This window comes from Parus major, chromosome 4 (genome assembly GCF_001522545.3).
Source record: "Parus major isolate Abel chromosome 4, Parus_major1.1, whole genome shotgun sequence".
Classification (NCBI taxonomy): Eukaryota; Metazoa; Chordata; class Aves; order Passeriformes; family Paridae; genus Parus; species Parus major.
Genome location: NC_031771.1, coordinates 37,539,290 through 37,559,170, shown reverse-complemented (window position 1 = coordinate 37,559,170; position 19,881 = coordinate 37,539,290). Strand labels below are relative to the sequence as shown.

The window sequence follows — 19,881 nt, the reverse complement described above, 5'->3', positions numbered from 1 at the left end:
CTAAAAAAGATTTGATATATTAATGAATTGGGTAATAAAAATGCACATGTATTTTAAGGTATGCTGGACTATGGCAGAATTTGATATCTAAATTAAAACATCAACCTTTCTGTTGAAAGGCTGGATTATCAACCTCCAGAACTGAAAGACAATCCAAAATTTCATTTCAGTTTAAATGGTATTTATATACATAAACTTCTAGTACCTTTTTGATAATTAAACAGAAGTAGTTGAAATTCTTTTCTGAACTGGGTGTCTGCCTTCTAAACTACCATAGGTTGAGTAAAGGTATTTTAAAAAGAAAAATAGTAGATAATCTTTACTAAAACTCAAGTGGTTGCTTCTGGCTAATAGACTTGAAAAATCTTAATAATGAAGCCTAAGAAAATGTGCAGTCTCTTTCGCTGCATACATTGCACATCTCCATTATGTAGGGTGAAAATGCCCTGGGTGATGTCATGTGTGTATTTTAAGGTCTACATGATACTTTTGCATTTGTTTTCATGGCCCAGAGTTTTCAGTACTAAAGTCTGTGGAATAAAAAAGGCTTGACTCAAGAAATCTGCTGATCTCAGGTGAGGAAAGCCTCTTGCAGTTTAAGTCTGGTACAGTCTAAGCCAAGTTTGCTGTGTTGAAGTAAGCCTGGCATGACTAAAACTGCATGTGTTGTGTTTCTTCACTTTGCACCTTGCCAGACCGAGCTTCTAGCGAATAAGGATTTAGAATATATTGTATACATGGTATAACTGTTAAGTAAAAAATGAGGATTTTACTTGTATGGAAATTCTTCTGATGTTAAGAAAAGAACTCTAGCCTTCAAGAAAGGTAGAGCTTTTTCTTATCTCTGACAGTCCTTGTGCTTCAGCCACTCTTTCATACTAGAAACAACCAGTTGTCAAAACATGATGTCAGAAGAGGTGTTGCTAGGCAATTGAAATTATGATGTCCTACGTCATTATTTGTTCCCAGTTAGCAAGAAGCTATTTATTGGTGATTACCAGTAGATTCATCTAATCCCTAAAACAAATGGGTATTATTGCTCAGAGTAGGTATTCTTAGAGATGAATCTCTGTTGGGGAGAGGAACTTTTTTCTCAAAATTGAAAGCCAATTCTAAATAACAATAATAAAGGTGGAGTAATGAGAAGTAGAATTCATATAGTCTAGCAGCTAATGTTCCTGATTAATGTGTATATTACTCCCTAGTGCCTCTCTAAATCAGCAAGCACAACATAGCTTAATTAGTTTGGGCATTTTGAAGTTTAAATGGGGCAGAATTATTAATGGTGGAAAGTAACTAGTCTGAGAAAATAGGAGCTAATCTTATTCTGAGTTATTGCTTACAGATTTTTTTTTTTGTACTCATTAGGGCAAAAAAAAGTGCAAATAATTTTCCCCTCCCCACCAGTCTCCAATAAGTGTTCATCAGAACTGCATAGGGATATACATTGCTTCAAGTGAGAACACTGCAAGCCCAGACCTGAGTGCATGAAAAGATGGTTAAATAAACATGATTTGTTTTAAAGTATAATACTCTTCCAATATTTTAAACCAATGAAGCATTTTATTTAATTTTTTTGTCAAATATGTTTGTAATGTAGCTGGACCTAATCATTTATAGCAGTCATACAAGTTTAATTTCCCGAGGTCCCCAGACACTTGCATAATTTCCATGTGATCTGTTATTGTGTTGTTTCTGTGGAGCACACAGTAATTAATTTTGTATGATTATTCACATTACCAGTGCATACATTTGGGAAAACTGGAATCTCTTGTATTAAAAAAAGAATTGCAAGAACAAAAAAAAGGAAAGAAATTTGTTCAAAGAACAAGTTTTGGACTATCACAAGAGTCTGGTTATTTATTAGAGTCAGCAAAGTGGTTTGTGTATCTTAAAGCAGAATTAATTTGAAGCATTTAGAAACTGTTGCAGTTAAAAGTAATTGAATGTCCTTTACCTATTTGTGTTCATATTGAAAGCTATTCATTTATAAGCATTTTAAAAGTTGTATTAGACAAAAATTTATCATGCCTTTACAATTCCTAAAGCTACGTTTGTTGTTGATAAAAGCCAAATTTACCATTATACAATTCTTAATAAGGTAAAATCTCACAAATAACATAGTTCTAGTTGGAAATCTCATAGTCTCCCTGCTCTGTGTTGCACTTTGATTGTTTTTAGATGGGTAGTGCTGATAGCAGGTGTGATTATAAAATTTCAGGTAGAAATACAATTTTTCAGTTGTTTCATGATGTTATATAGATCTTTGTATGTAATTGTTTTGTGATTTGATGATGTTTCCACTTTGCTATAAACCTTAAAGATATTTCAGAAAATGAATAACTGAAAGCACTATTCTAAACCCATACTAATAAAAAATGTCAGTTATTTCCTCTGCTCTACTCTTGAGTAATCTGAACACAAAAAGAGAATTAAGTATGGCAATGCAAAGAAATAGATTGTAAAAGATTGTTTTTGAAGGTAATTTCATAAATCACCATGTTAAAAAGCTGAGAATAAAATAAATTGGAAAATTTTCTGATGTTCTTTTGATTGGCCCTATAAGTCTGTGCAGATAAAGAGATAGGTTAAGTGTAGGAGTGTGTACTAAGTACTCTTCTATCTCAATCCATTATGCTACAGATTTACTCTGTCTTTAGACAAATCTTACGATTTCTGTAGTTCAGAACAGAGTTGTCTAGCAAAATTACTCTGTATCTCTTCATCTAAATTTGTTTGCTATCAATGCAATGGGATAGCGCAAGGTATATACAGTGCTAAAAAATTTATTACTTTGTGTTTTCTTCTCTCTAAAATGGGGTTGAAGTCTCACAGAAGTGTCTGTAAGAATTAGTCTGTAAATCCATGGTATTAGCTATTATTAACTTGAGGAGGTGGTGCAGTGGGGTAAGTAGGGCAATTGGCCAGAGACTGAAGTTCTATCCTTGAAGCTCTCACTGACCTCTGTGCTGATAAATCTTTTTGCCTCTTCTATGCCTTAGATTTTTAAAATAGTCAGAGCTTCCCCTGTGAAAAGCTCAGTAATACAAATACCATTATTATGAAAGTAAAAGCACTGTGTTTCTGAAAAAAATCTATTGTAGAAAATTAAATAGCAGCTTCAACTGAACATGAAACAATCACTTTAACCCCCCGGTCCCCGTATAATTTGTCACTCAGGAAACAGAACAAGTTTTTGATAACTGAAACTTTGTTCTCTTTAGGGATGTGTTATCTATGTGTTCATTCATGCTGAACTAGTGTATTTGTAGAAAAGCTGCTATCTAAATTTATCTAAATTTAAAGTAGACTCTACAATATACACTTACCCAAACTGTAGAGTTGAACTAAGCATATATAGCTTTTCTGGGGAATTCCATTTAGTGTGTATGTTAAGAGTTTGAGCTAATTTTCTATATGTATGTGTATTCATATGCTTGGTTTTCACAGGCCTGGAAACTCATGTTGAGGTGGAAGAGCAATTGCTATCTTATTCTTATATTTAGAGTTTGAAAATAGATTGAAGATCTGTGAGATTATGGAGAGATACAGGCTTCCCCAACATCCATGAGAAACTTTGTAATTATGGGGAAAAAAAGTGCAGTGCCTGTAAGAGATCTTTGTCATGATATCAAGAGAAAATTAGCAGCCCTATTTAACCATGTTTAAATGGGACATTTTTCACCTATAAAGGACATTCTTCTTTACTTACAAAAACCACCAAATCTTGAATTTTCCAAATTCTCTTTTAAAGTGCACTGTGACCTACAATAATGGATCTTCTAGATAGTATTTGTTTAGAGATACCACAGGGAAATAGTTTCACTCTTAAACTACTATGTATTCATGAAGAACCGTGTTTTATTTAATCCTTTTGTACTTTTCATATGTGATACACATGTGGTAGTGTAGCAGTATGAAATAAAATATCGGTCAAGTGTAAGCATTGAAACAATTTATTTTGGGATTGCAAAAGATACACTGAAACATGCATGATTTTGATTTTAGCTTTAATGCTATTAGGACAACTGTATCATCCTGTCCTAATGCATTTGACTTGCAAATTATAAGTTGTATTTTATGTAAGGTTTGGCCTTTCTCATTCTGCAAGGTTATTTCAATGCTTAGAAATTGAAAGCAATAAACAGCTTGTTTATGGCTTAAAAAAAAAAGTCAGGTATCTCTCCATGGAAACCAGCTTTCATAGAAATCCTGTGAATCCATGCACAGTATGCAAGTTGTTCTGCAAATGCTGCTGCTTATATATCATCTACCCCAAATTATATTTAAGGTCTGACTGATAGTGAAAATAACTAGTGGTTTAGTTAAATTACTTATTACCCACTGATAGAGTATGTATATGAAAGGTAAATCATATTTCATTGTTCCAAGACTTAAAAACTCTTTAGAAACTTAAAATCATAACCTTAAACTGTAGTTATCTCATGTTGTCAGTGGCTAATGCAAAAATAGGTAAACCATTCAAATGCTTAGGCTTTGTGATTAAAAAGTAGTGTGGGTGCATTGATGAATAAATCATTGAAATAACTATAAAACTCAAGCACCTGAATTATGTAACATGAACTGTGCTACCAGTATTTAATAGCATTCAGAATCTTACTTTTTTTTTTTTTGCTTATCGATGGTGAATTGTCCCTGGTTTTGTGGGCATGTGCTGACCTCACTTAGACACCTGCTGTCTTTGCCATGAAAGCAATGTTGCCAGTGAGTAGTAGCATGAATTCAGTGCATATTGGACATACATTCCCGCTGTGGATTACTTAATTTTCTGTCATAACAAGTGTGTGGAGAATAGGAATATGATACTGTATAAATGATGCTTTGCAGAGGCATCATTTTCATTTTCAGGTGACTGGAAGCAATTCAGGGGTCAGAAGTGTCTTTCTGAACCATGGAAAGAATGTCACCTCTGCTTCAGGAAGACCTAAAAAAGTTTTTCCCCTCTGTTTTCTAGATATTGTTTCTGTGATTTATTTGAACATAATTTAAGGAGTGGTGATTTCTTCTGCTTGTTTTGTTAGAAACACGCATGCTGTAGTATTAGTGATGCTCTTCTACTAAAATGATGTAGTATGCATTATGTTGTCTTTTTCTACTAAACTTTAAACTCTCATGTGACACAGTTCCTATGGAGATCAGCCTTGCATTTGTGTGGTTTAAAAAAAGACTATCTATGGGTAGGGTCCACTAAGTTATGGTTTGCTTTGCTGTGGTGTTTGCAGATTAAATTCTTCCTGACCATAGATCTTAAGCAAGTAAAACGTAACTCAAATTAATTAACAGCTTGAAGAACAACAAACCAGATACTTGTACTGTGTTACTTGATCCAGTGCTTTGCTGTTTTGCAGCAGAGTTGTAGCAAAAAGCTGGTTGTGAAATTTCAAATGGTTCTTGGGTCATATAGAAGGCTAATAATAATAAGATCTTTGAGGACCTGGAGAGTTTTAGATTGATATTTTCATTTCATCCCCTTGAAAAAAACACTTGGTGCTGCATGTGTTGTATTGGGTCTGAACTTCTGATGCAAAATTGAGTTCCTCTGTAATTCAGCCATTTATCAATAGATTACTTATTCAGTTTTGGCAGTTGTCCGCTAAGGCTTCACAGAATAACTTCACAACAGAACCTTTGTGGTGTTCTTAATTCTTTCACTGTATTAATATATTTCTCTTGAGTTTTGATGAATTCAATATTATGACTGTTAGCAAGCTCTCAACCTCAAAAGTTGTCAGAGAGCTGTTTGCGGTAGTAAAGTCAGTTTCTACGTTAAGAATAAATAAAAAATAATGAGGCTAAGAATGAACAACATACTGAAGAAAGTGGGGTAGGTCTCTTTCTGCCTGACACAAGTGGGAGAGGATATTTTGTGGTGAGGTGATAAAAGGTGTGGATGAGGCGCTGTAGAAGTGATACATATTCAAAGGAAAAAAGCTAAGGAAAGGAAGAAGAAACAAGATGAATGAAAAAAGTCTGTGATGAGGGGGGATGTGTCAGAAGAAGATGAAAGATGAGAATAAAGTTCGTAAAATTTTGTCCTTGCATATATAAGTAGTGTCCAGTAGAGCAATGCATGGATATGGACATAGATACGTATTAATTTCAGTTGCTGGGAGCTTCTGGTAAAATAAGGGGTGTTCAATGACACAGGAGTTGCATACCACTTACCCCCAGGAGATCTGAGTGATAAAGTAACACAATGCTTGTTGAGCCCTGTGTGTAGCAATAGCTTCAGGGTTCCTTGAATTGTTTCTAGTAGCATTTGCTGGCCAATATTGGGATAAAAGGGAAAGGTTTTGTTCCATGTCATTGCTTGGGTTTTATTTTTCATCACACCTAACAGCAGATTACTAGAGAAGTGAACAAGTCCGAAAATAGGTAGTAAGTAATTATCTTGAAGCATTTTAAATATTTTTACTGGTTATAATCAAAAGTATATACAGTCTCTGCCAAAGTATAGACTGGTTTCTTACAGTGAATTAAAAGCCATTGACCACTGAAGGCATAAAACCTGTATTTCTAATTGAAAAAGTCTTTATTGGGAATGTCATTGCTTTAAGTTGATTTTGACTAGTTGTCACCTTCCACAGAGGCAAAAGTATTGTTGGAAATTTGTGCTGACAGTCATTCAGAAATTTAAATGTCTCTTGTAATAGACTTCATCATCAATAGCATTGATGCCACAAAGCTAGGTCAAGACTTGAGTTTAACAGCTGTTCTTTGTCACAACCGGATTTCCACTTTTGCATATGATGTGCAGTCCTCTTTAACCCATGAGATGCAATGGATATAAGGCAAAAGGTAAAATTACCTTTCATAGCTCTGTAATAATGCAAATATCAATTATGTAACACGATATCTTCTTCAGATAGTTGTTCAATTTACTTTCTTCTCGCTTTATTCTGCAGTGCTAGTTTTGTTTGTTCTTTGTAGCAGAGACATTCTAAAATGTTTTCTACTGTGATGTACGCTGCATTTTCTGCTGCAGATGTATGCTGATGTGAATTGTGTGGCTCTAGTTATTTTCTTTGGAATTCTCTTTGTCCCTTGTAGGTTTATCCAGATGAATCTCATTCCTGGTTTGTCTCCTCCAATGGTGTTGATGGCTCTACTAGTTTTACCTTTAGAATAACTTACTAAACTGTAGAGATGTTTTTCAAGACATTTATGTTGTATTAACCTGTTGGTTGGCACACTTGATCTGTGCTAGTTTGCACTCTGTCTTGGTTTTGAGGTGATTTGCATCTTCTCTTGACGAACGAAAGCAGAATTTGTTAATGTGTGCAACCTCACAGAGCTGCCTAGGGACAGTTCTTCCCTATATTGGCTAGCATGCTGATAGTGCAAGTTTATTAATTCCCAGATGAATGTTGAAATTCATGGTGTGTTTGGATTTTGCATTTTGAATACTGTTCTTAAATTTCTCAAAGACAGTAGCAATATTTAGTTGCATCAATTCCGAAATAAAATCAGTTGAGATACTGTAAAAATATTTCATTTCATTTTGAAGTAAGAAAATGCTCTTCATTCTTTGAGTTTTTTTCACTGTTAGGCTGCCAGGCTGCCTCAGCCATCTCTTCCAAACAGATTGCTAATGCAGAAGTGTTTGCTGAGGAAATATTACTGCCTGCCTGAGTTTTTCGGTTTGTTGGTTTTTTTTTCATTCTGCTTTGGATGCTTGTTTTGCCAGTGTGGGACTTTCAGGGGTAAGAGTGAGGGATGTCTTCTGAAGGCACAGTGATATTGGAGGAATGTGAGGAATTGCACAAGTGAGGCTTTTTTGTCTGTGTCTCAGCTCAAAAAATCTGTCTAACCTAACCTGGTGCTGTCATTCCTGTACCATAGATAATGCAATAGTTTGATGGGGTAACACCATGAGAGCAAAACTCTTATACAGCAGTTGCCAGAAGACCTGCTGCAGAGTTTTAGAAAGTGAAGGCTTAGAAATAGGTCAACAGCAAAGCTGCAGTGGAACTGGCTCTGGCTAAGAGTGAACTTTTCCAGTTATCTTGCAATTGTTCACGTCAAGTTGCTGTGTATTTTTGAGTATGCATTCTTTGTCTTAAAACCTTATTATCATGGCTTGATTGTTGTTTGCTTACTGTATGAAATTTCCAAGTCACAGTAATTTTTCTTTTGTTATGTGTGATCACTCATTTGTCTCCATCCATTAAATTTACTTTTCATCATTCCCTTTTCATTTCCTCCACCAATATGATGTAGACTTGCTTTGGGAGTTAAGTATCAACAAAATCACTTCAAGAAGTGCACTTTGTGTCTTTGACTCAGGCTTCCCCAGTGTCAATTTTCTGTCTGAAACATCGTTTCTATTCTGCCTCTCAGCTGAGATGGATACTTTAGATTAACTAGAGAGCAAAGTTTAAATCTTTTTTTTTTTTATGTATCTAAATACTAGTATCTAATATCTAAATACTAATTTATGTTTTAATTCTTGGTTATAATTTATGCTTAGTACTGGGTTCCTGAAGCTGTCTTTTCTAATCTGCTTGTTTATTTAATTTTATGCTATTTTAAAGCTTTCTTACAGTTGGATAAAAAAGAACAAAATCTAACCATCGATCAGCCATCTAAAGGAATAAGGAAAAATTACTCGTTCACGAATGAAGAAGTAAGACAGATTGATCGGGAAAACCAGAGGTTGCTAAAAGAACTGTCCAGACAGTCTGCAAGGCCAAAGAGAAGCAGCACATTGAAGACATCTGTACCACCACATAGATTGTACCACAGTGCCCTCAACAGGCAAAAAGAGCAGCAAAGAATTGAAAGAGAAAACCTGGTAAGTTTTGAGTGTGGATGTGGATCAGTAAATTGAGAGGGACTATCTCTTGTCAGATGAGCTGCTTCTAAATACTTAGAAATTTAATGAGGCAGCATATGGATCTTTAGTAGAGACTGCAGTAAGTCAACAATAAATTTCCATTACTATGATGTTGGCGTAATTGTTCATATGGGTGAGTTTCTTGAATTTTTGGGAGAGAGGTAGGAGTAATGATGGGGTTTTTTTTCAGATGGAAGTAGATTTTAGTTTATATGCACTTGCTCTACTTTGATCTCATTTAAGAGGAACAGTTGTTACTGTTAACACTCAAAACACTGGATAGCAGTCTAACTGTTCATTCTGCTGCATGCAACATGACTACTACTCTCTCAAAAACAGGCTTGAATAAAATAGAACAATCATTATGATAGCATCAAACCCGTTATATTTGAAATACAAAGTCAATGTCAGTTTTGGTTTTTGACTCATAGCTATCTCTGTCTTTGAATATTTGTAGCACTCTGCCACAGTGTAATGGCAATTACAACAGCTTACTTTACTGGAAGATAAAAATTCAGACTCACTTGTAGGGATATTGCCAGAGTTCTCAAATAATAGAAGTAAAACTGGTTTGAGTAAGATACTTTGAGTAATTGAATTGTAATACATACATGTAATGACATTTTCTTATCTCCTATGTATTTGTTAGTGTGTTTGGAAAAGACATACAGTTATAGTTGAAATAATTGGAAAATGTATACTGGAAGTAATTTATTACTTTTTACCTTCTCTGTAAGTGTAGGTTGCAATTTCCTTTTCTATACACACAGAGATACAGATTCAACATGGAGAAGGTCTGATTGCCTTACTTGGGAAAACCTATTACATTTTCATTCTTCCAGCTTGATTGTTAAAACTTTGCAAATTAGGAAAGTTTCTCCCCAGCTCCACTAGACTGCAGTTCACATTATACTTTGTAGTCTGAAAGAAATTAGGACAAGATTTTGTTACACATGTATGATATTTGTCATTGGCTGGGGATGAAATGTTTTTAGGCTTTGGTGTGTTTAAGTTGGTAGGACGCTGTTGATAGTGTTTATTTCAAATCTTGAAAACAGGTCTTGCTCTTCCACATTCTTGTTAATAAGAATATATTCTTAGGTGATGGGGGAGGAAGTGCTGTGCCACAGGGCCTCAGGATGTAGCAGTTACATGCTGTAGTGCATAACGATTGATGATTACAGTAAATGAACGTATAGGATATTTTAAAATACACTTCTGTTTACTCAAAGCCATAAGCCTTTTCTCTTATATATTATTGTAGTGTTTGTTCAAGACTGCCTTGCTTTTGCAACTTTTCATCAAAAATGTAGCAGGCCTAGAGTCATTTCACATATCACTGCTTAAGTACACGTTAGAGACAAATGGTGGTTGCATGAAGTCCAAGAAATAGTATTGTTCATTTACTTACTCATTTATAGTTTAGTTGTCTCAGCAATGTGGGTGAACATGTTTGATACGAAATTAATATTTAAGATGTTTAATTAGTTAAGATGTTATGCTTGTTTAGATTATAAAAGCATTTGGTTTATTTTTTTCCCCAAACTCAGGATGATGTATTCTGTTCTTTTTGGATCAGTGATTCATCAGTGCAGCTCTTCCATTTTGTTTAACTTTGCTATAATTTTTAGTAATTTTGTTTATGCTTTTATTCTGTTTGAAGTGTTATGTACACCTAGAGCTTCACAGTTTTAACATATTGATTTTTGTATCGCTATGTTTTGCAATTATAGGTGTGACATACTTTTCTCTGAGACTGTAAGTGGAAGAGCAGCCCTACCCTGTTCATTGATGGCATTTTTTTTTCTTTCTATTGATAAAATATGTGCTTTACAAACCTTTTTTCTTCTGGTCAGCAGCTTACCTCACCTTCATAAATTTAGAGAGGTGGAATTGGTGGAATTCTGTGGAACTTTCTTATCAATCTTTTTTCTCTTACTTCTTGGGAATCTTTATACAAGGCCTGAGGGTACTGCATACAGGATATGGTGTTTGATACACCTTTGTGAAGAGTATTGCCAGTACTTAACTGTTATCAGAAAGTTTGATTGCTCTTGCAGGCATTTAGTATCAGAGATGATGCAGGAAAGTAAGTACACTTTTAGGAAATTAGAGAGGAATGAGTGGTTTTGTGCTCCCTAGCTTTGTGAAAGGGTGCCAAGAGGTACAGGGAAAATATGTTGTTCTCACAGACTTTGTTAGAAAGAGCAGTGATGGAATAAAAATATTGCTCTAGTGAACAGTAGTTTCAAAGTACTGGTTAGCAATTTATGGGAAAAGCATAATTAGCAAAACAGATGACTGATAAAATTAATGCTAGAATTTTGTACTTGCTGCTTTTGACTGTGCTTTCATAAATGGAACCTGCTTTTGGTTGCTTTTCAGAGCTAGCAAGTAGTGCTAGAGTGTGTCTCTTGCCAACAGAGGATGCTGTTGATTAAGAAAACATTCTACTCTTGTGTTTGAAAATAATTTCAATCCCTCTTCTTCAGTGGAAAGGAATTCAAGTGTGACCAATGTGTTACTGTGTTCCCATGTCTGCATATGTGTGTCTATCTCTATTGATAGAGTAATCATTTTCACCAGTGTAAATAAGAGACTGAACTTCATAGACTATGCCATTGGAACTTTTAATGGTTTATTGTGTAATGCCTGGCATAAACAGGTAAGTGTTTGGGATCCTTGAAATACTGATTTGCAGTCATCACATCAATCAATTCAAATATTTCATCAGAACTCGGAAGAAATTTATATCTCTGTTGTTTTCTAGTGGTTTTTTTTTTCATTTTTATTAATTCATTTTATTAATTGACTAGGATTTAGGTGTTAGATGACCTCAGTGAGCTAAGCTGCTATGTTCAGTCAAGTTCCTAGGGAACAGTGACCTTTTCAGTTCACATTGGAATTTCACTGGAAGATCTTAGCAGCTCTTGTAGGGGCAGTTCTCAAACCTTAGCTCAAGATAAGGGTGTTCTTTTTTTGTGGATATTTGGTCTTTCTATGCATTCCTGCACATTCTTCCTATACCTCGTGCTGTTATGCTCACTGCACATAAGACTCCATGTTCTTCACTCCCTCACCTCTTATTCCCATAAGTGTACCCTAAGCCTTAACAGACCTAACTCTGATCCCAGTTCCAGTATAGTGACCCTTCCACACTATTTTTTTTTAAAAATCACTTACTGTGGTTCTCTTTTCATTTACGTGGTTTCCTGAGTCCTCTCTGCTGCAGGTTCATTACTGCTTCTGGACACTACTTGCTGCAGTCAGTGGCCTCTACCAGCACAAGGGTTCTTCAGGGAGACTTTCCATTCTCTTGCAGCCAGAGCTGCCTTTGTCCTGCTGGATATCCTGAATCTCCTTTACAACTGCATTTATTGTACTGCCATAAATAAATGTGTATTTATTTGTCTCTACTAGATTTAATGGTGCAGATGTGCTGTCATAATTGGGTAGGGAGTAAAGGACAAGGGAGGGACAGTGCTTTTGGCCATCCCCCTACCTGGATGACACCATGTACGAAGAATATTCCTTTGATCCTGTGCTGTGCCTGCCCTGCCAAATGTGTTGTGCTGCAACAAGGAAAATAACTTCTTGGCATGGAAAGAAGTAGGAGGAGGGCTGCTGGTTCATCAGAGTTTCACCTGAGCACATTGTACTTTCCTCCCTAGAAGTATTCCATACTGCTTTGCCTTCCCTTTGTCCTGTCCCCAAGGACTAGCCCCAGAGTTAGACAGCATCATCAGGCTTTGGATACTGCACAGGTGGTTGTGGAAAGAATACCAGGTATGTTTAGTCTCACTGATCTCACACTGAAGGAGAAAGCTGTACAGAATGCAGTTGTGAAAAACAATGTAATCTCTCATGTGTGGTCATAGGAACTCAGAAATACTCATTTTGCATTGATCAATGCAGAAACTCAAACACACAGGATTTTATATGGTATTTTCACTTACTGAGTTCAAAGGTGGTGTATGCCAAACCAAAAGACAAAATGTTTAGTCTCAGTTCCTGAGACTAAAAAATGCAATGGCAAAAGGTTTCCATGGCCTTGTCATAGTGGGAAGCTGTCAGGATGTGGGATTGGCACACAGATGTGCATGGCTAAAATATTTTAGAGTTCAGTACAAATAGAGTATAATTCTGTAATTATAGTATTTAGGCTATAGGCTCTTTGTTGTCAGATCGTTATGGTCTTCAGATTCCTGACCTGAATTTGAGATTACCATAGCACTGCTATGGTGTGTTAAAGGAAAGTTTTGAACACTTTGCAAACTGCTTTATTTTGTGGTATTTTCTTTTCTGTATTCTTAGCCTACTTTCCTTTTGGTATTGCCAGCTACACATAAACTTGATAGCTGTTCAGTTAAAAAGACTTTCCTGTAAATTGAGGACCTTTAAGAGTTTTCTGACTGTTAGAGTTTGTCAGGTTAGAGCTAGTTAATGCAAATGGCAATTAAAGAAAATTACAAATACTTGTATTGATAAGAGAAGAAAGCTGTCCTTGAATGCAGTTATCTGTTTCCCTTAGACTCTGCAAAGGGACAGTGTGATCACTAACATCAGTGACATTAGAGGAGGTGTAATATAAATAAGTTTGAACAGCTGTCAAGGCACACTAGTCAGCTGATTAGGATTCACAGGAGGTGAAACTGAAGCCTTCATACTTTTAAAAAGCAAAGTAAACCAAGGAAAAATAAAATTTTTAACCTTCTCTCTGAATTTAGTTTAAGAGCGCTACATTTTCAGTGTTTTTTTCCTTCCTTTTTCAACATAGCTGTAGAAGACTCTGTACTAATTGTGCTTGGGGTTTTTCTTCCTTTTCTGACAGAGAGCTTTAGAATTACCTTCAGTGCTCTCCTGATGTGTTCAAAATTGAACTAGCAGGTTTTCTTTTGGCCCACTGTATAGCAGAAGTTTTTTGTATTGAGTTTCTTTGTTCTCAGATTGTTGGCATTTCTGACAGTTCAGTCATTGACAAGTATGTATTTTAGTATCTTTATAGATATTAATCTATGTCCATATGCCTAGATTTATAAAAGATTATTCTGTTCCTAGAAGGTAATCATTCAGGAACACCTTCTGTGACTTTACTTTTTTAAATATTCTACTTCAACTGCAGACTCGGTATTAAAGTAAGAAGATGGGGAAAATATAATCCAGGGAACTCTGCTTCCAAGATGAGAAGTCATCAATGATATGACACTATATATGTTTTGAGCTTGAATCAAGATCTCTGAGCACCTACCATGTAATTTAGAGCAATTAATAGCATTCCTGTCATTAGTGTCTGTTCCTCATTTTTTTTATTCCTTAAAATTTTATTTGGAACATATATTTGATTCTGAACACCTGAGTTATGTTCTGTAATCTGATTCCTTTGATTGTTGAGATCAATGATGAAATTGCTATTTACTTCAGTGATGCAGGATTAAAGCTCCAGAGATTTGGTACTCCTGAAGAACAAGGAAAGTGCCAGGTTTCTTCAATTCATTTCTCAAAAGGAGAACATAAAGAATTAGTAGATTTATTATGTATGACTGAAAAGGATTTTAGGGACCTCAAGACTGTATAGGATTGGTGATAAAACCATAAGAATCAGATTAGTTACAGGTTACAGATTTAGTAGGTCAGGACTGCCATTTCATTGTGTTGATGCATTTGTTTCTGTATGCAGCAGGCTGTTTTCCAGACAGCAAAATTCACGATCAAAAATAGAATGGAAGTTAACCATGCCCTTGGTATAATCCACAGAAGAAGGCAAGGGAACCACAGGAGATCTTATTCTCTAGAAAAGCTTTCCTTTGGACACTGCTGCACTACAGAATCTGTATCTGTTTTTTCTGTAGCTCTTTTTTTTTTTATTTCCCTTCATTAATGGTGATGATACTTTACAAAATCTAGGCAAAAGCAGACAATTTTATTTAAGCTAGAATGAAGTGGGTGTATATATATATGTGTGTGTATGTATGTATAAAAAAGCTGGTATGTTCAGAATCAAGCTTGAAAATACTACAGTGTTAAGGTATGCAAATTCTATGAAGTTGTTACAATTGAGTGCTCATCTCTCACAGGAAATTCACTTCTACAATTTATCCGTTATTTGTGATGGAACTGAATGTATTGAGAGCTTCCATTTTTAATAGTGAAGGTAAAATAAGTGATCTCCGCAAGTCTAAACATACACAGTTGTATGAGGAGATGTGGATGAAGTTGTGAGAAAAATGTTGGCTATAACATTTAGAGACAAGTCTACCATTTCATGTTCTGTAGCTGGCTTTAGTGAAGAGCTATTTCTAGCTCAAGTCCTTACTTTGACTTTTGCTTACTTAGGTATTCCTGCTTGACGATGAACTTGGCTGGCACTTGATGCAAGCACTTGTGACATGTTCCATCTGAGCCAAAGTCACTTGTCCTTTCTCTCTTGTGCACTCTGTGCAGGTTTCCAGTGCCCATGCATAAACTACCAAGAGTTTGTAGGTTCCTGTTATAGTTAGACAATGACAACTGACATCCTGTGAAAACCGTACTATTTCCTAAGGCACTTCTTGTAAATTTTTTTTATTCTTATTAAAAAAAAAAAAATCAGTACATGATTAGGTATGCAGTTTAATGGTGATACAGTTTGACCATGCAAGTATACATCTAGACAATGCATCTTCTAAAGAGAGTTACCTTTAGTACTTTGGAGACTTATTGTAAGCACAGTTTGCATTTTCTTGTTGATGGAATGTGTGTCAGAAGCTGGACCAGCAAAGGCTGTGTCATTGCCTAATGTTTGCAAGCCATCAAATTAACTGAAATTAGAAGAGAAAATAAATAGATCTATGTGAGGCCACCACTAAAGCTGAAATATATTAAAAATGTGAGGTTGTTAATTGGAAGTTGCATGTAGCTGGTTATTCCCAATTTCTCCTCCTATCAGATCCTTTTTTTTCGGTTATTGAAATGTCTTAAACCGATAAAATCTGTTTCAAGTAGAAAAATTATGCAGAATAGGGAACTGTATATTTAAAATACTGTGTAAGTAGTTATTCCAGTATATCACATGCCTCATGATTTCCAGGGCTAATTTCAACAAGACAAAATGATGTCTGTATCAATAATTTCAAATAGAATCTCTTAAAATTAGATTATGGATAAAATGAAATCTCATAGATGTTTGTGCTTTCCTTTTCAAATTAGTTTCACAGAATTGGGGTCAGTAATCCTCTCTGGGCCTCGTAAAGGGCAATATAAAATGATCTGTTTGCAAACCAAAGATATAAAGAAAACCCCCAAACTTCTCATTCTTCTGGAAATTTAGAAGGTAGGACTAACCAAAGGTAGGATTAGAATAGTGGAATCCATTTGTTCACTACCTTTGATGATAGTCACCAAATAGATCTATTGTTGGCATAAAGCACAGAGAACTATGAGGTACTAAAGATGTACTCAATGTAGAAGTGATGATTTGCAAGGGATAGTTACAATTTGTGTCATAACACTGAGAAAAGAACTGAATAGCAGAGTAGCCTATGCTGGTCACCAGTGGAGGATCCTTTTGTGCATTGCTAAAAGCTTTGGGGCTTTTTGCAGCTCAAATACAAATCAATTTGTGACTGTTTGTTTTACAGCATCCTGGTCATTCTATGTCTTTTTTGATGACATTTTTCTTCAATATTAAGGCTTTCCTGAAAAGACTGGAAGCAGTGAAACCAACAGCTGGTATGAGACGTTCTGAACAGCTGAGGGACTATCACCGCCACATGAGCTACCTGAGTTCTTTACCTTCTGTAAGAAGGGGTAAATCTCCTTTGAGCCAGCTTAGTCCTCCAAGTAAGTACTTTGAAGTTGCAGATCATTGCATTTCTTTGCATGTGTTTATCTTTCTATAATTCAGAATTGTGAAGCGCTTACTGTTAAGAATATCAAATATATTCTTTGTCATCTTTAGATTGATCATTTATCAAATGGAAGTCATCAAAATTATTTTTCTAGTCACAAAAAGTTATTACTATATGCATTGTTTTGTTGCCATCCTAAATTTCTAATAAATGATCTTGTCAATCATCTTTTCCAAGAAGAAAAAATGCCTGTAGTAAAGTGTTTCTCATTTTGCCATTACCCTCTATTGAAAGAAGGGGAGAAGAACAAACCCAGCTAAAAACCCCAAAATAGCATCAATGAATGTTCAAATTCTCTTTTAGAAAATGCAGATCTACTGATAGTACCCTTGTTTTTCTCAGAAACTCTATGTAAGATTTGGAAGTAGACAATGTGTCTCTATAGAACCATGTGTCAGGTTAAAGACCCAAAGGCTTGAATTTTTTTCCTGATGATTTGTAAACAATTCATAATCAGCTCTTTAGGGGCTGTATTCAGTTTACTGTGATTTGGTTTGGTTTATTTGATTTATTCTGAGAGCTAGGGTAATGAGTGTTGCAGTACTAACACAGTGTGAAGTTTTCTGTTGTGCTGAACATAAGCATTCTCACTCTGTGCGTTTGTGTGTTAACAGGAGGAGCTTCAAGATCATCCAGTGTACAAAGTACATTGAGCCAGAGGAGTGAAAAGCCTGTGTCTGATTCACCCACTGGGGCACTACAGAGACCTAAATCCACTAATGTTTGTGCTGCTTGGTTATAAGTGTGTTCTTTGCCTCGCATACTGAGATGGTACTCAAACTTCTATTTTTAGTGCTTTTGTAAATTCTATGTGCAAAAATATTTTCTGCATTGTTCAGTAATTGAAATGCATTTAGAGTAATTGCTTACAAAATGGTCTTAAAATGGTATAAAACACTTCTGTCAGTGTTTTCTGTGACAGGAAGAACTTATGAAAGAGGAGGAGGTATTTAAATGGACAAGTTAAATAGAAATTTAACTATTATTTTAGTATCAGATCGTAAGTGGAATTTGTATCCATAACATGGAAGGACAGAATTGCTGCACTACAGGTGCAAAATGTAAATACAATTTTTAAAATATTAATAATACTTTAATGCATTAAACTTACAAGCATATGCTTAATTCCTTAATTGTCCTTGCTTTACATCCTGGCTGTAACAGCCTTCTGAATTTTGTGGGTCATGTTCTTGTGAGTGAAAGAATCTTTAACAGCAGTGTGAAGAGGTGAAAAGCAGATTGTGTATTCCTCCATGGTGAGCTAGAATACTGAGGTGCAGATGATGTTTTGCCACTGTTAAACGTTCAGCACCTGGAGCATGTTTTGTATGCAAAGCTGCCTCTCTTCCAGATCAAAAGGATTTTGGAAGTTGTACTGGATTTTGAAAGATAAAGTGGGATCTTTGCGTAGGAAAGAAGCATCTGATACTATCTGAACAACAATAAAGACTGAAGTAAACAGCAGTTTCAGATTTAATGTAAACAAGAATAAGTTCTGGTTACTTCTCAAACTAGAGAATACTGTTAAGAAAGGGAAATAGTTCATGGCCCTGCTTTGCAAATGTGTGCTCTTCTTAGTGGGGAGATGTAAACTTGAGCTGCAGGAAACATCTTGAACATTGATTTTGAGTGACTACTAACCAGGATTTAGGGGGGGAAAAAAAGATAGTAGAAAACAAAGCCTTGTTACTTTTCTTGGCCTGTTTTTAAATGTCATATTTATATCTAATATTTGTAGTAATGTCAGATAAGCTCCAATAGCAACATCCGTTTACAAGAGGAGTAAAATTTAATGGTATTGGTAATCACAAGAGTAGGTGGTGTGGTTTATTTCTGTACATAAAGGCAAACTTTCAGTGAGCTTGTTTTGTAGGACTGTAGCCTTACAAAGAGTACAAATTGTGATGACACTATCTGTGGATATTGCTGAAACTTTGCTTGCTTCCCCAGCTTCTTCCCAGGAAGGACATTGCTGTATTATGGATAAAGAAAAAAAGCTGTATTTGGTAATGCTGGGTCTTTGACATGAAAAGTGTATTGTTCTTTGTTAGTGCTTGCATGAGGGCTTAGGCTTTCAGGTATTCTGCATTGTAACACACTTTTTACTCGGTTCTTGTGATAGTTTGGCAGAGCTTCTTCACTTGGTGACCCGCAGATCAAATTTAGCTGTTTGACAATACTTGGAACTTTTAACTTTAAGCAGCATTGTGGCAAACAGATTTGTATTGCAGTTATTATTCATGGTTAGGAACTGTTAACAATTTCTTTGTATAGTGCTGCTGTATTTATTTCTATTATTGTACTAACTAAAATTATTCTCTATTTAAAGATTTTTGTCCTTGAATGTGAATATCAGAGTAACAGTTTAAATACTTCTGAATGTTCATATTACAATTTTTTTTCTGTGAAGAAACTCATGCAATGGATTACTTTTAATTGCTTCATCTTATTTAACTTTGGTATGAAAGAGTGTCAATTTTCTATGTCATTTGTAAATCATAAGAAATAAAATATTTAACATGAATTGTCATTGCAGTGGCTTCTTTCAGATTTTTGATTGGTTGGTATTACGATGCAAAGAAGGTTGAATTGCTTGGCACATAGAAAAACAGAAAAAATGCAAGTTTTCCATTGTTCAAGTGTTAGATGTAAGGGAATAATTGTTTTGTCACTGGCTTTAGTTTGCCTGTGACCAGCTCTTGCAAAGGTACAAAAGTAGTATTAATTGATTGTGGTAGTGGGAGTTCAAGTAGCAATTGCAGACCATCTGCAAAGTCTTCTAATTTCCAGCCTGTCACAGCTGATGGCTGCATTCTAGGTTGCACTTTCAGCAAGTGTGCTGAGTGTCACAGACTCAGGGCAGAGCTGCTTTCAGAAGCATGGTTAATTCATTCACAGTTTTGAACTCTGACCACAGATATCTTTATACTGCCTGCAATCTCCCACATTGTGTGCAGTAGCTTTTAAGTAGAAACGAGCCATTTACCTGTTTTCCATATGCTTTATTTCACGTACTTTCTCTTAGCCCAGTGGCATTTCCCTGCATTGATACTCTGTACTCTCCTTTTTAATAGTCCTTAGTCTCTCCATTTCACCTTCTCTGGAATGTAACTTCTTTCATTTACACTTATTTATATT

The 19,881-nt window shown here is 35.4% G+C and overlaps 1 protein-coding gene across 2 annotated transcripts in view; it reads left to right on the top strand.

Annotated features, from left to right (window-relative positions):
- The window catches only part of CFAP97 (cilia and flagella associated protein 97), a 29,292-nt gene extending 10,025 nt beyond the window's left edge, over window positions 1–19,267 (top strand). For both annotated transcript variants that reach the window (XM_015625329.2, XM_015625330.3), the window contains 3 exons: window positions 8,556–8,815; window positions 16,525–16,675; window positions 17,358–19,267. In XM_015625329.2, the coding sequence (XP_015480815.1) occupies window positions 8,556–8,815; window positions 16,525–16,675; window positions 17,358–17,485 (539 nt within the window). In that variant the 3' untranslated portion in view covers window positions 17,486–19,267. The remainder of the gene's footprint in view (window positions 1–8,555; window positions 8,816–16,524; window positions 16,676–17,357) is intronic.
- The last annotated feature ends 614 nt before the right edge of the window (window positions 19,268–19,881 follow it).